The following is a 13,892-nucleotide window of genomic DNA, read 5'->3' on the forward strand; positions in this document are numbered from 1 at the left end:
ATATGATATAAAAAATATCACACTCTAATGTTGATCTCGGACCTGGGATTGGCCCCGAGAGTTGATCTCGGCCCGAGCCCGTAGGGCTTCATCTCCGAATTTGTTGTACGCGCCGTGTTGGTTCGCAAAGACATTGCTTAGTCTCAGGATCATCCGAATGGTCTCGGGATTATTCGCGGACCAATCACACGACACGTTATAAATTCGTACTCTGCGACCTCCTTTTTGGCTGCCAGTGGAAGAGATGAAGCCCTGTCCGATCAATGCACGCAAGATTGTGTCAAATAAAAGAGATGAGATGGATTTTGAGTTGAAAAGACTTGTAGTATGACATCTCCCTGACCTACCGCTCGCCAAAATTCCTTAGGTAACGCTGCAATTACTTGGAAAATGTGCCTCGAAACAGGGACTCTGTTTGTTTACAAATTTTTGTTTCATACCTTGTGTATTTCATACCGGTAGAAGGTCAATCTCTAAAGCTTACAAAAAGCGTGAAACGATTACATGAATCGAAATAGGGATGAGATAGACAGGGAATTCACACATTTCAGAGAAATTACTGCCACCAACAAAATTTATCAAAGTGGGGGTGAGGGTAGTAATATCCATACTTCAGGTGCCTGTGAACATGAAAAAATGATGTTACACACAAAAAATTGTTCATTATAATATTTTTTTTCCACGACAAAATTTAATTTAAGCAGAAAAATTGAATAAGAACATTTTCAAAAACAGCGCCAAACTGCAGCGAGTATCTAAGCAAAGGGAGGTAACCCAAGTAACAATTGTTTATTTAAAACAATAACATGTTTTAACTTTAAAATTAAACAATCAACGTTCCTGGCAATAGAAAATAGTAGGACAATTATGGAGGGCTATACTGAAGCATTTTCAGAAATTCCTGGTTATTTGAATCGCTTGGTTTTTGTAACTGAAATGAAATAAATTGAAAAATATTTCTCATGTTATGATTTTGCAAGATAATCCGGATCTTATTATATTTTACAGATTGGGTTTGACGGGTCATAGAAAAAAATGACTGAATCCTGGTGTGTATTTCACATCTTATCAGACAAAGAGACTAATACCTCTTAAATGTAACAAGAGGCCCATGGGCCTAGAATCGCTCTTCTGATACATTGTAGAACAGGCAAAAATTCTCACTAACCAAGATTCAACAATTAACAAAGTTTGATGATGTTAATTCAAATAGTACCTGAAAATTTAAATGTAACTTCCAAAAGTAGGTCACGGTGACACTGAAGACTCAAGATGCATCAACTGACAAGTCAAATAGTATTCAAATATAGCCGTCAAGTTCCAAAAAAAAGGCCACAGTGACCTACTTTTTGGTCAACACACTCCAAAGACTCAAGATGCATCAACTAACAAAGTTTGATAATTGAAGTCAAATAGTATCTGAAATATTCAGATATCAACGTCAAATTCCAAAAGTAGGTCACAGTGACCTACTTTTTGGTCGACACACTCTGAAGACTCAAGACCCATCAACTGACAAAGTTTGATGATTGTAAGTCAAATAGTGTCTGGAATATTAAAATATAGCCGTCAAATTCCAAAAGTAGGTCACGGTGACCTACTTTTTGGTCAACAAACTATGAAGACTTAAGATGCATCAACTGACAAAGTTTGAAGATCCTAGTTTTCATAGTGTCCAAAATATGCATCTAAAATTAACAAGAGGCGGTCACATTGCTCACCCGAGTCACCTTGGTCCATATCAGAAGACTTTCCATATATATTTGCATGTAAAACCGTAGTCCCTATTATGGCCCCAACCTACCCCTGGAGGCCATGGTTTTTGCAAACTTGAATCTACACTATGTCAGAAAGCTTTCATGTAAATGTGAACTTCTTTGGCCCAATGGTTCTTGAGAAGATTTTTAAAGATTTTTCCTATATATTTGTATGTAAAATTTTGATCCCCCCTTGTGGCCCCATCCTACCCCAGGGGCCATGATTTGAACAAACTTGAATCTGCACTATGTCAGAAAGCTTTCATGTAAATATCAGCTTTTCTGGCTCAGTGGTTCTTGAGAAGAAGATTTTTAAAGATTTTCCCTATATATTTGTATGTAAAACTTTGATCCCCTATTGTGGCCCCATCCGATCCCCGGGGGCCAGGATTTGAACAAACTTGAATCTGCATTGTCAGAAAGCCTTCATGTAAATATCAGCTTTTCTGGCTCAGTGGTTCTTGAGAAGAAGATTTTTAAAGATTTTCTCTATATATTTGTATGTAAAACTTTGATCCCCTATTGTGGCCCCATCCGACCCCCGGGGGCCATCGTTTTAACAAACTTGAATCTGCACTATATCAGGAAGTTTTCATGTAAATCTCAGCTTTTCTGGCTCAGTGGTTCTTGAGAAGAAGATTTTTCCTATATATTTGTATGTAAAACTTTGATCCCCTATTGTGGCCCCATCCGACCCCCGGGGGCCAGGATTTTAACAATTTAGAATCTGCACTATATCAGGAAGCTTTCATATAAATATCAGCTTTTCTGGCTCAGTGGTTCTTGAGAAGAAGATTTTTAAAGATTTTTTCCTATATATTTGTATGTAAAACTTTGATCCCCTATTGTGGCCCCATCCAACCCCCGTGGGCCAGGATTTTAACAATTTAGAATCTGCACTACCTAATAAAGCTTATCTATAAATTTCATTTTTTCTGGCCTAGTGGTTCTTGAGAAGAAGATTTTTTAATGACCCTACTCTATTTTTACCTTTTCTTGATTATCTCCCCTTGGAAGGTGGCCTGGCCCTTTATTTTAACAATTTAGAATTCCCTTTACCTAAGGATGCTTTGAGCCAACTTTGGTTGAAATTGGCCCAGTGGTTTTTGAGAAGAAGTCAAAAATGTTAAAAGTTTACAGACGGACGGACGCCGGAATACGGGTGATCAGAAAAGCTCACTTGAGCTTTTAGCTCAGGTGAGCTAAAAATGTGAAATTTGAATGTCTGCAAAATTCAAAAAGTAGGTCACTGTGACCTACTTTTTTTATAAATATGTTTCAAGGCCTCTAGAAGCATCAACTTACAAGGTTTGATGATTCTAACTTCTTGGTATCTGAAATAACAACCTAAAATGTATTCATAAATGATTTGCCATCAAATTCAGAAAGTAGGTCATGGTGACATACCTTTCACATGACGCACTTCAAGGTCCCATGATCCATCAACTGACAACTTTTGATGATCATAGGCTCAAAAGGGTCCAAGATATGCATCAAAATCCATTTAATAATAATTACCTGTGAAATTCAAAAAGTAGGTCACCATGACCCTTTTTTTGAGACAATATGATATTAGGTCCTAAGATGCATCAACTGACAAAATTTGATGATCCTAGTCCTTATACTAAGCAAAATTTAAGGTCAACTTTGAAGTGACCTTGAGACCACACCCTTTGCCCCAGGATGATGCATTGAACAATTTTTTATCTACAACCTATCCTCATCCTTATGCATAAGTTTGGTGATAATTTTCCCAGTGGTTCTTGAGAAGAAGATTTTTTAGCAACCACTACTTTTGTTTGCATTTTCCTAATTATCTCCCCTTGTTAAAGGGTCGCAACCCTAGTTTTAGTACAAATGAAAGCCCTTGGGCCAAGGATACCTTGTGACAAATTTGACAAAAATTGGCCAAGGGGTTCTTAAGATATAGCCCTTTTCCCAAAAAGTTGACGCACACCGCACGCCAGACATATGGCCATATGATTAGCTCTTTGAGCCTTCGGCTCAGAAGAGCTAAAAATTGACGTTAACGTCTACAACGTCAACATTATTTGATTCGCGAATCAAATAATATGATTATGCCCACAATGGAATATTGGATTTTTATTTCTATTAAAAAATATCTTCACACATTACTAATAACTATTAAATGTTTTCTATTATTCTTAACCACTTCCAGATAATTGAGTTTGCATTCAATAATTATTTGAACAAAAGATACTTTAAATATATTGTTAAAACCTTCTAAAAGTTTTACATAAATATCTATAAGAACAGAGTTACCTCATTTACCTTAATCAACAAACATAAATTGGGTAAAAAAATTTCCATGCAATACCATTTCAATGGATGCGGCGGGACCTGATAAACTATTGATTAATTTATTTTGGCCTTACAAGAGCCAAAACAGAATATCTTAGATCTTTTATCATTTCAGCAGCAATTTTATGGAACTCATTACCATATTTTATTAGAAAATGAATGCACAACTATGACATCTCTTAAATTGGCCTATCTCAAACATTAGTTTGATTCTCAATAATAGTCATGTGTTTATGGTCTATTTTCATGTAGTTCTTATCTGTATGTAAAGTAACTGCATTATATGTTCTCAATATGCATATGTTAAAGACAAGACCACAATGTAAACTAGTTAACTAATTGCGCAATCCTGTATAGATAAAGGACATTAATATTTGGCATAATCTTGACCTCAAAGACCATGATTTGTACAAACTTTTGCCTCTCTGACCATGTAATTCATAAGAAATTTTCAGTGATTTCTATTATGATTTTCTCTCATTGCAAGTGATATGTGACCCATTAATTTCTTGCCATTTATATAAGTTTGGCTGAGAGCAGTTTCTTGATTTAATTGTGAAATAGAGAATGCCTCAATGAGTAGTTGAACTCACTTGAGCTTTTAGGTACAGCAAATAAACATTCTATTTAATTGAGCTTAACTTTGAAAGGATGAAAAATACAAACAGAGAATTTTCGACCATATAATTTTAAAACAGAATCATGTAATTTTAAAACACAGTAATAACATGATACAAATCAATTTTCATACAACAATGGGTTGTTTTTTTTGTAATATACAACATTGATATTCTATTGGGGAAAATGTTTTTATCATCATTGAAACTTTTTCAATTGAATGTTATTTAAACTACAAATCAAAAGGGGAAAAAAACCAGTGTAGAAATTCACAAAAGAGAAATCATTTAAAGGTCATACATGATGTTTCTGCCATTTTTTTCTATAATTATTTTTGCATCTCTTCTATATAAAGAGCTCTTGTATGATTTCCAAAATATATTTAAATTTTATATTGTAGTAATATCAATTAACTTCATATATCAGCCCACTTAGTCAGTGGTTAGATCACCTAACTAGTATTGCAAGGGTGCTGGGTTCAATCTTTGATTGCCCCAAAGATTTCTCTCCCCTTTTTTCCTACAATACCTTGTTCCATACTGATTGTGATATGATAGTTATATGTATGTCTAGTCCCTGCTACTCACATAAGATTTGATAATGTACAGTATTGTACTTCTTTTTGCTTGTTTGATGATGTACAGTTGTGTATTTTGTCATAGAACTGCTGGTAGCTATACCAATGTAATTTGCATTTGTTTCTTTTGTACATGATTTTTGTTGCTGTAGTATGATTTAGCTTTCTGTATCTATTGTGATTGTTTTAACAGGGAGTTCTTTCTGTATCTATACTTTGTGTTTGTTTTAACTGGGAGTTCTTTCTGTATCTATACTTTGTGTTTGTTTTAACAGGGAGTTCTTTCTGTACCTATACTTTGTGTTTGTTTTAACAGGGAGTTCTTTCTGTATCTATACTTTGTGTTTGTTTTAACAGGGAGTTCTTTCTGTACCTATACTTTGTGTTTGGTGTTTGTTTTAACACGGAGGTCTTTCTGTATCTATACTTTGTGTTTGTTTTAACAGAGAGTTCTTTCTGTATCTATACTTTGTGTTTGTTTTAACAGGGACGTCTTTCTGTATTTATACTTTGTGTTTGTTTTAACAGGGAGTTCTTTCTGTATCTATACTTTGTGTTTGTTTTAACAGGGACGTCTTTCTGTATCTATATTTTGTGTTTGTTTTAACAGGGAGTTCTTTCTGTACCTATACTTTGTGTTTGGTGTTTGTTTTAACAGGGAGTTCTTTCTGTACCTATACTTTGTGTTTGTTTTAACAGGGAGTTCTTTCTGTACCTATACTTTGTGTTTGTTTTAACAGGGAGTTCTTTCTGTATCTATACTTTGTGTTTGGTGTTTGTTTTAAGGTAGTACTCTACATCGTCATAATGGCTGACTTCCTTCAAAAACATGGATGAAAAAATCGATATAAGCAATATTTGACTTTTCATTTTCCATTTAAACACCTAGCCGAGTAGCTCAGTAGGTTAGAATACCGACTGCTAAACTGCAGGTCGCAGGTTCGAGTCCAGCAGGGGTTTTAAATTTTTTTCAGATTACCTTCTACTAAAACTGTATTTTTTGACAAAATAAAGAAAATTTGAAAAATTTCAACTTCAATATATTGTTGTACATATCCTTCACTTTTCATCTACATCAAATTTCTCTGGTGTAGCATACCTCCTTAACAGGGAGTTCTTTCTGTATCTATACTTTGTGTTTGTTTTAACACGGAGTTCTTTCTGTACCTATACTTTGTGTTTGGTGTTTGTTTTAACAGGGAGGTCTTTCTGTATCTATACTTTGTGTTTGTTTTAACAGGGAGGTCTTTCTGTATCTATACTTTGTGTTTGTTTTAACAGGGAGTTCTTTCTGTATCTATACTTTGTGTTTGTTTTAACAGGGGGGTCTTTCTGTATCTATACTTTGTGTTTGTTATAACAGGGAGTTCTTTCTGTACCTATACTTTGTGTCTGGTGTTTGTTTTAAACATCTCAATTGTGTGAATTGTGTATCATTCACGTTGTGTCAGTCTGAATTGCATCTTTATGGTAGATTCTACATGGAAAATAAATAACATTTCACCTCTCTTATGGACCTGCTTTTTTCTATAGGTTGAAAGCAAACATACTTAAATGCAACCTCATTCTGAAATATATACATAAGACTTGACTTTACATTTTTACTTGCAAAAACCAGGGACTATCAAAATATGCCAACTTTTGTCGTCCCCCCCCCCCCCCTCTCCTTTTTCCTTCATTTTATATTTGAAGAAACAAAATGCAAGTGAATTATACCCGAAATGTCATGAAAAGTTAATATACATCAGAGTTTGAAATAACCATGTGCCCGACCACTCGAAATGCATAAATTTTGTCGCAGACGCCTGACTGGACGCCTTAAAATTCCCACTAAGTAAAATTTAGATGCATCAAATCTGCTTATAATACAGGTAACAAAGTTGTAAAAAGGCTTGATAAGAATTATTTGTGATATGCTTATAATACAGGTAACAAAGTTGTAAAAAGGCTTGATAAGAATTATTTGTGATCTGCTTAAAATACAGGTAACAAAGTTGTAAAAAGGCTTGATAAGAATTATTTGTGATTTGCTTATAATACAGGTAACAAAGTTGTAAAAAGGCTTGATAAGAATTATTTGTGATTTGCTTATAATACAGGTAACAAAGTTGTAAAAAGGCTTGATAAGAATTATTTGTGATTTGCTTATAATACAGGTAACAAAGTTGTAAAAAGGCTTGATAAGAATCAAAGTTAAGGGAACGGTGTCTTAGTCACATAATTAAAAGATAGAGAGTAATAAAAGTAATTTCAGAAATGGCGGTTATTTTGTCAAGGCCAGTAGGTCTTTTGCAGGGCATACAGTTTTTACAAGCAGTCAGCCCCGCTTGTCTAGCTTATTGCGAGTTTCAAACACTGTACATACATTATTGAGAAACATCATGTGTGTCCTTGAGGTACATTTAAATTGATTTCAAAAAAATTCTCCAGGCGCGTAAAGTCACAAGAAATAACACCATATCCTCCATGGCTTACTGAATGGGAGGCAGTCTTGAGAGGGGTTTTGAAGAGTAGCCCTTGTAGGTTTCTGAAATATAACAAAAGACCATTAGGCCTAATCCTTACAGAGAATGATTCATTAACTTTGCAGTCCATATTGTGACTACATTTACTGAATACACAACACATCTCAGGTTGATTGTATCTTATTCTGTCATATCAAATTGCTGCTATAAGAAACAAGAGGCCCATGGGCTACATCACCCACATGAGTAACATTGGCTCTGCTGTTGTTCAGCTATTGTGATTTTAAAAGATTTTTTGCATCTTTATTCCCATGAAAAGTTTTGACTCCATATTGTGGTCCCAACTTAGTTCCATAGGGTTACAATATAACCACGATAATAATGTCATGGTAAGTTTTGCCATAAGGAGTTTATCAACAAAATATGAAACCTCTATCATAAACAGTTCCAAGGATATTGTTCTTAAAAGTGAGTCAAAATCCAAGGTCAAAGTTACAAGGTCAAAATGTTTGGTACCAAAAAAATCACTCACCATTCAAAAGTTATGAGCAAGGTTAATGTTTCAATAAAGTTTGAAAATTTGGTTGAACTTCAAGGCGTCCAGAGTACTACCGTTGGTTGACATAAGTTACCATCAACACTATGTTTTACCAATGTTTGCTGATAAAATTTACCGATGGTAAACATTTCTGCAGACAACCTAGAGCTCTGTTAGCGTTGGTAGTTTTATTTATGACATAATAGAAATGGCAGGTATTGCGTACACACTGAAAGCAACTGATTTTGTACTACATAGTTTCCCCTTAAATCTTTGTATACATGAACTAAAGACAGTTTCAGACATGTTGCTTCAAACATGTCTCTGGGCAGACGAAAAATGGGTGTTAAAAACATCAAGTGTACAAGATTATGGTGTAGTCATCTCTCACTCTAACCATTTTGTCCAATAATCTACATACTCATGATGTTTTGCAAGAGAAAATACATCTTCTCTGGCCGAGAGTTTTTGGTCCACTCCGCATTTATGGACTGAAAACTCTTGGCTATCGAAAATGGAGAAAATAATCTGCAGGAGAATTAACATATTTTAAAATACATCCTCTTGGTGCAAAATAATAAAGAAAGATAACATGAGCGTATATCTTTGACATTTTGTGCTAACTGATCAGCTACTGGTATACTAATGGTACCATTGTTGGATTTCTCACCATTTGTAACCCAATCTCGTTCAGAGTACACAAGGATCCAATGGTAACAAAGACTCAAATATTTACCATTGGTAAATCGGTAATGGTACCATTGGGTTTACTCTGAACAATTATGGCATCAAATGAAATTTCTTGCCATAAGAATTCTACACTAAATATGAAAGCTCTACATTAAATACATGTCATTCAGGAGATATTGCCTAGGTTAGATTTCTTTAAAAGTAGGTCACTCAAAGGTCAAGGTTACAAGGCTAAAAACTCTAAAATATCAAAAGAAAGGTGATGTCACAAGGAATACAAAATTAATATGAAATATGAGAGCTCTATCATTCACCATTCAAAAGTTACGAGCAAGATCCAAATATCAAACAAACAGGACAAAAACAATACCCACACCCCAACTGACTTAAGTCAAGGAGGTGTAAAGAAATTGAATCAACACAACTTTGGAATTTTGCATTTTGATATGATTTAGTGTGGTCCTCCTAATCTTGAAGAGAATTTGTTTTGATTTCCGGTATATTCTCATACCATACTGTAATCTCCTATTGCGGCTCAACCCTACCTTTGGGGCCCCTGAATCGAACAAACACTTCCTGAAGATGCTTGCATATCGAAATGGCTAATCATGTCCCTTCTTGAGAAGAAGATCTTTAAAGATGTTTCCCTATATATTCCCATATAAAATTTTGATTCCCCCAGGGATCACAACTTGAACAAACTCAGTTGAATTTGCACTAACTGGGAATGCTTGCATACTACTATATTAATGTTTAATCATGCCAAAAAGCTATCTATAGGTTCTAAAGAGTTCTTTGTGGAAATCTTTGTAAAATGACCTCTATTGCTGGCCCATTGTGACTGGGGGTGGGATGGGTCATATCACATAAAGATATTCATTACCGGTAGCAATATTGTTTTGAAAAACTGAAAAGTCATAAGATTTGCAAAACATACTTTTTAAATACTTTAATCTCCTATACATACAAGGTCAAGTAATGGTACACCGTAACAGTATAAAATTTTGCACCATTATTGAGACTCCATCCTGGTCATGGGGTCATGGTCAAAATCTAAGATGCTTAAAAATATAATTTTGACAAATTGTCCAAATTAAAAGATTTTAAAAATCTTTTTTTTAAATATATATCTTATACTTCCATGTAAAATTAGCAGTCCTACTTTATTTCACTCTCATACAATGACAGACACACGGTAAAACCATTCTTATCAAAGTAGCTCACTTGAGCTCAGACAAGTCATTAAATTAGTAAACAAGAGACCTATATGGGCCACATCACTCACCTGAGTTACCTTGGCCCATATTTAAAGATTTTTCCTATATATTTGCATGTGAAACTTTGATTCCTATTGTGGTCCCAAAATTTAACCTACCGCCAGGGGCCATGATTTTTACAAACTTGAATCTGCACTACGTCAGGAAGCTTTCATGTAAATATAAACTTTTTTGACCCAGTGGTTCTTGAGAAGAAGATTTTTAAAGATTTTCTCTATGTATTTGTATGTAAAACTTTAATCCCCTAATTTGGGCTCCATCCTACCTCCGGGTGTCATGATTTTAACAAATTTAAATCTGCACTATGTCAGGAAGCTTTCATGTAAATGTAAATTTTCCTGAACCAGTGGTTCTTAAGAAGATTTTCAAAGATTTTTCCTATATTCGGGGGCCATGATTTTAACAAACTTTAATCTGCACTATGTCAAGATGCTTTTATGTAAATTTCAGCTCTTCTGGCTCAGTGGTTCTTGAGAAGAAAATTTTTAAATGACCCTGCTCTATTTTTATAATTATCTCCCCTTTGAAGGGGACATGGCCCTTCATTTGAACAAACTTGAAAGCCCTTAACCCAAGGATGCCGTTTGCCAAATTTGGTTGAAATTGGTGCAGTGGTTCTGGAGAAGAAGTCGAAAATGTGAAAAGTTTAAGGACAGACGGATAGAAGACGGACAACAGATGATCAGAAAAGCTCACAGCTAAAGTGAGTTAAAAATTAGCCTGTCTTCAGATTTGATAATGTCAATGATGGTTTAATAGTCACAATTTGAAGCTAACTATTCTCATTTTCAAGCAATTCTCTAACTTCATTTTTTAAAATGATAACAAAGATCAAGAAATGTTTATACCGGTAGCTAAAGTTTTGTTTTGCAAAATTCGACCATGAAAATGTAATTGATAGCTTATGCATCTCATTAATACTTGTTAAACTGCCTCAAACCATTAACCCACAAAATGAAGATTATAAAGCAGTTGCATTACAATAATATTAATACAGCATGCTATGAGAATCTATACTTATAATGAAGCAAACATCGACCTGTCGACTCTGATACACTGCTATTCACATCTGTAGTGGTGCCCTCAGTATCCATCCAGTTACCGGAGGTATTGTTAGGTTTCCCTACCATAGGTCTGGGAACATCTACACCTACCAACAGAACAACAACAAAAAATGGTCAAAAGACATCAATAGTATTTATTTAGATTACATAATGCCATGATCAATCAAATATTCTAGATCAATGAAATGTACTGCTGTGTTTGTTCAAGATTGAAAGTACTTTTAAACTTGACCAATTTCCACTGAATTCTGTCTGAATTATCAAAGTTTCTGGAACTGTTTTTGTTGTTGAAATCTGATATCTTGCATCTTGAATCTAAATGAAGTAATCTCTGCTATGACTGTTAGGTCTGTACTACTATACATTGGGACTGATCAATTTGACATACACTGTACCTCACATCTGTATAGACTGGAATCGAATGGATAAATTTGAAATATTCTTTATGGAACATCAAATTAACATAATCCAATATTGAATTTGTATAGATTGGGTTTTATAAACCTGCTTTAATTTATATGACTGTATGGCTTGTATGGATTGAATTTCATAAATCTGCCCAACTTTGCATGTTGGATCTGTGTGGATTGAGTGCTAAGGATCTACTTTACATGTTGGATCTGTGTGGATTGAGGTTTAAGGATCTACTTTACTTTCCATGTTGGATCTGTGTGGATTGAGTTTAAAGGATCTGCTTTACCTTGCATGTTGGATCTGTGTGGATTGAGTGCTAAGGATCTGCTTTACCTTGCATGTTGGATCTGTGTGGATTGAGTTTTAAGGATCTACTTTTCCTTGCATGTAAGATCTGTGTGGATTGAGTTTTAAGGATCTGCTTTACTTTGCATGTTGGATCTGTGTGGATTGAGTGCTAAGGATCTGCTTTACCTTGCATGTTGGATCTGTGTGGATTGAGTTTTAAGGATCTACTTTTCCTTGCATGTAAGATCTGTGTGGATTGAGTTTTAAGGATCTGCTTTACTTTGCATGTTGGATCTGTGTGGATTAAGTGTTAAGGATCTACTTTACCTTGCATGTTGGGTCCATATGGAGTGGGGGACTGGGTGACTTGTTGAGACTTGTTGGCCTTGGTTTTGATGAGATAAATGACTATCCCTGTCATAATGATGATTAAGACAAAGGCTCCAACAGCTCCCGACACAATGAACATGGTGTAATTTGTTCCACTATCTACAAAGTATCATAAGGATTGAATTTCCTTTAAAATGATCACATGAAAATTTTATCCCAATACACAGAATATTGCAATTACTTTCATGAGATTCAATATCAGTACTTAGGCTCCAACATATCCTATTCCAAAAGCCATTTTTCTATCATTATTTTTCATTAGAAATCAGAATTTGAATTAGATTTCTAGAAATTTAAATCATATCCATGATTCAAAAACTTAAATCTATATAAATTGCCTTACTCCTTGTGAAATTTTAAAAAATCTGTATCATTTATTGAAAATGAATGCTAGATTTGAACAAACCAATTTCTGTTTGAAGTTCTGAAGTTGACCATGCAAATGAATTGGTATCAACAACCAATCGCTGTCCTGTGGTTGAGGTCACAACCAGTGACCCTGTTCTGATAGCTTCACGCAGTTGGAAGATGATTTCACCCATGGTGGGTTCAGAGTCTAATGCACGCGAGAATACTTCAAACTTGATGGTTATGCTTCCAGCTAAAAAATAACTCAATAAATTTAGATAAAATTTACAACAAAAGTACCATAAACGGTACATAATACACCCGTAAGTAGGTTATATAGGGTGTTTTTATTTTCAGATATTTGTTTTGTGACATTGCATGGTTAGCAATTAAACAAGTCATGGCAAAAATGCCAGGAGTTATAGAACTTTACTTAAGGTAGTATCAGCCATCATCAAGCTGTAATTTTCTATAAAAAAAAACTGAAGAAAATTAAAATCCTTGCCAAATGCATACCTTCAATACCCATACAAACACTGTAGGATAAGGAGGTTCTTACTTGAAAACTGGGGGAGGAGTTAGACAAATCATGTACTCTCTATGTAATATTTCCTCTGATCTGATCAAGTTCAACAATGTGTACATATTTTCTCAAAAATTGAAGAAAATCAAAATCCTTGGCATATGCGCATCTTTAATACCCATAAAAACTATCTATAAAAAAAGAAGGTCCTCACTTGAAAATTGTGGGAGGAGTTAAACTGCCAAATTATTTACCCTCATATATAACATTAATTTTCAAAACTCCAACAAGAGAACTAGGTCAAAATGGATCAAAATTGCTACAGTGATCCACAAAGAAGCTACATAGCAAGTTTCAGCTTGATATGTGACAGAAAAATGAAATTAGAAACAGAAAACCCTGAATGGACTGAGAGAAATTGCAGTATCACAATATGTCTTGTCTAAAGGAAGGCATATAAAAAAGGCAATATCTTGTAAAATCTGCACTTATTTTTGTGGTGTCCAATTTTTGGGCTTGAGAAATAAGAGCAATGCATGTTTTTGTGGTGTTGATTTTGTTGAAAAGTTGTCATTCTTCGTGGCACCTCAAGTGTATGCCTGCACAACATTAAAATAACAA

The 13,892-nt window shown here is 34.6% G+C and overlaps 1 protein-coding gene across 1 annotated transcript in view; it reads right to left on the reverse strand.

Annotated features, from left to right (window-relative positions):
- Positions 1-4,748: 4,748 nt before the first annotated feature.
- Positions 4,749-13,892, reverse strand: part of LOC125673829 (uncharacterized) — a 109,750-nt gene continuing 100,606 nt past the window's right edge. The window contains exons 40-43 of the mRNA XM_048910662.2: positions 12,807-13,001; positions 12,338-12,499; positions 11,284-11,394; positions 4,749-7,801 (exon numbers count right to left, since the gene is read on the reverse strand). Of these exons, the coding sequence (XP_048766619.2) occupies positions 7,746-7,801; positions 11,284-11,394; positions 12,338-12,499; positions 12,807-13,001 (524 nt within the window). The 3' untranslated portion in view covers positions 4,749-7,745. The remainder of the gene's footprint in view (positions 7,802-11,283; positions 11,395-12,337; positions 12,500-12,806; positions 13,002-13,892) is intronic.

The sequence above is a fragment of the Ostrea edulis genome, chromosome 3 (genome assembly GCF_947568905.1).
Source record: "Ostrea edulis chromosome 3, xbOstEdul1.1, whole genome shotgun sequence".
NCBI lineage: Eukaryota > Metazoa > Mollusca > Bivalvia > Ostreida > Ostreidae > Ostrea > Ostrea edulis.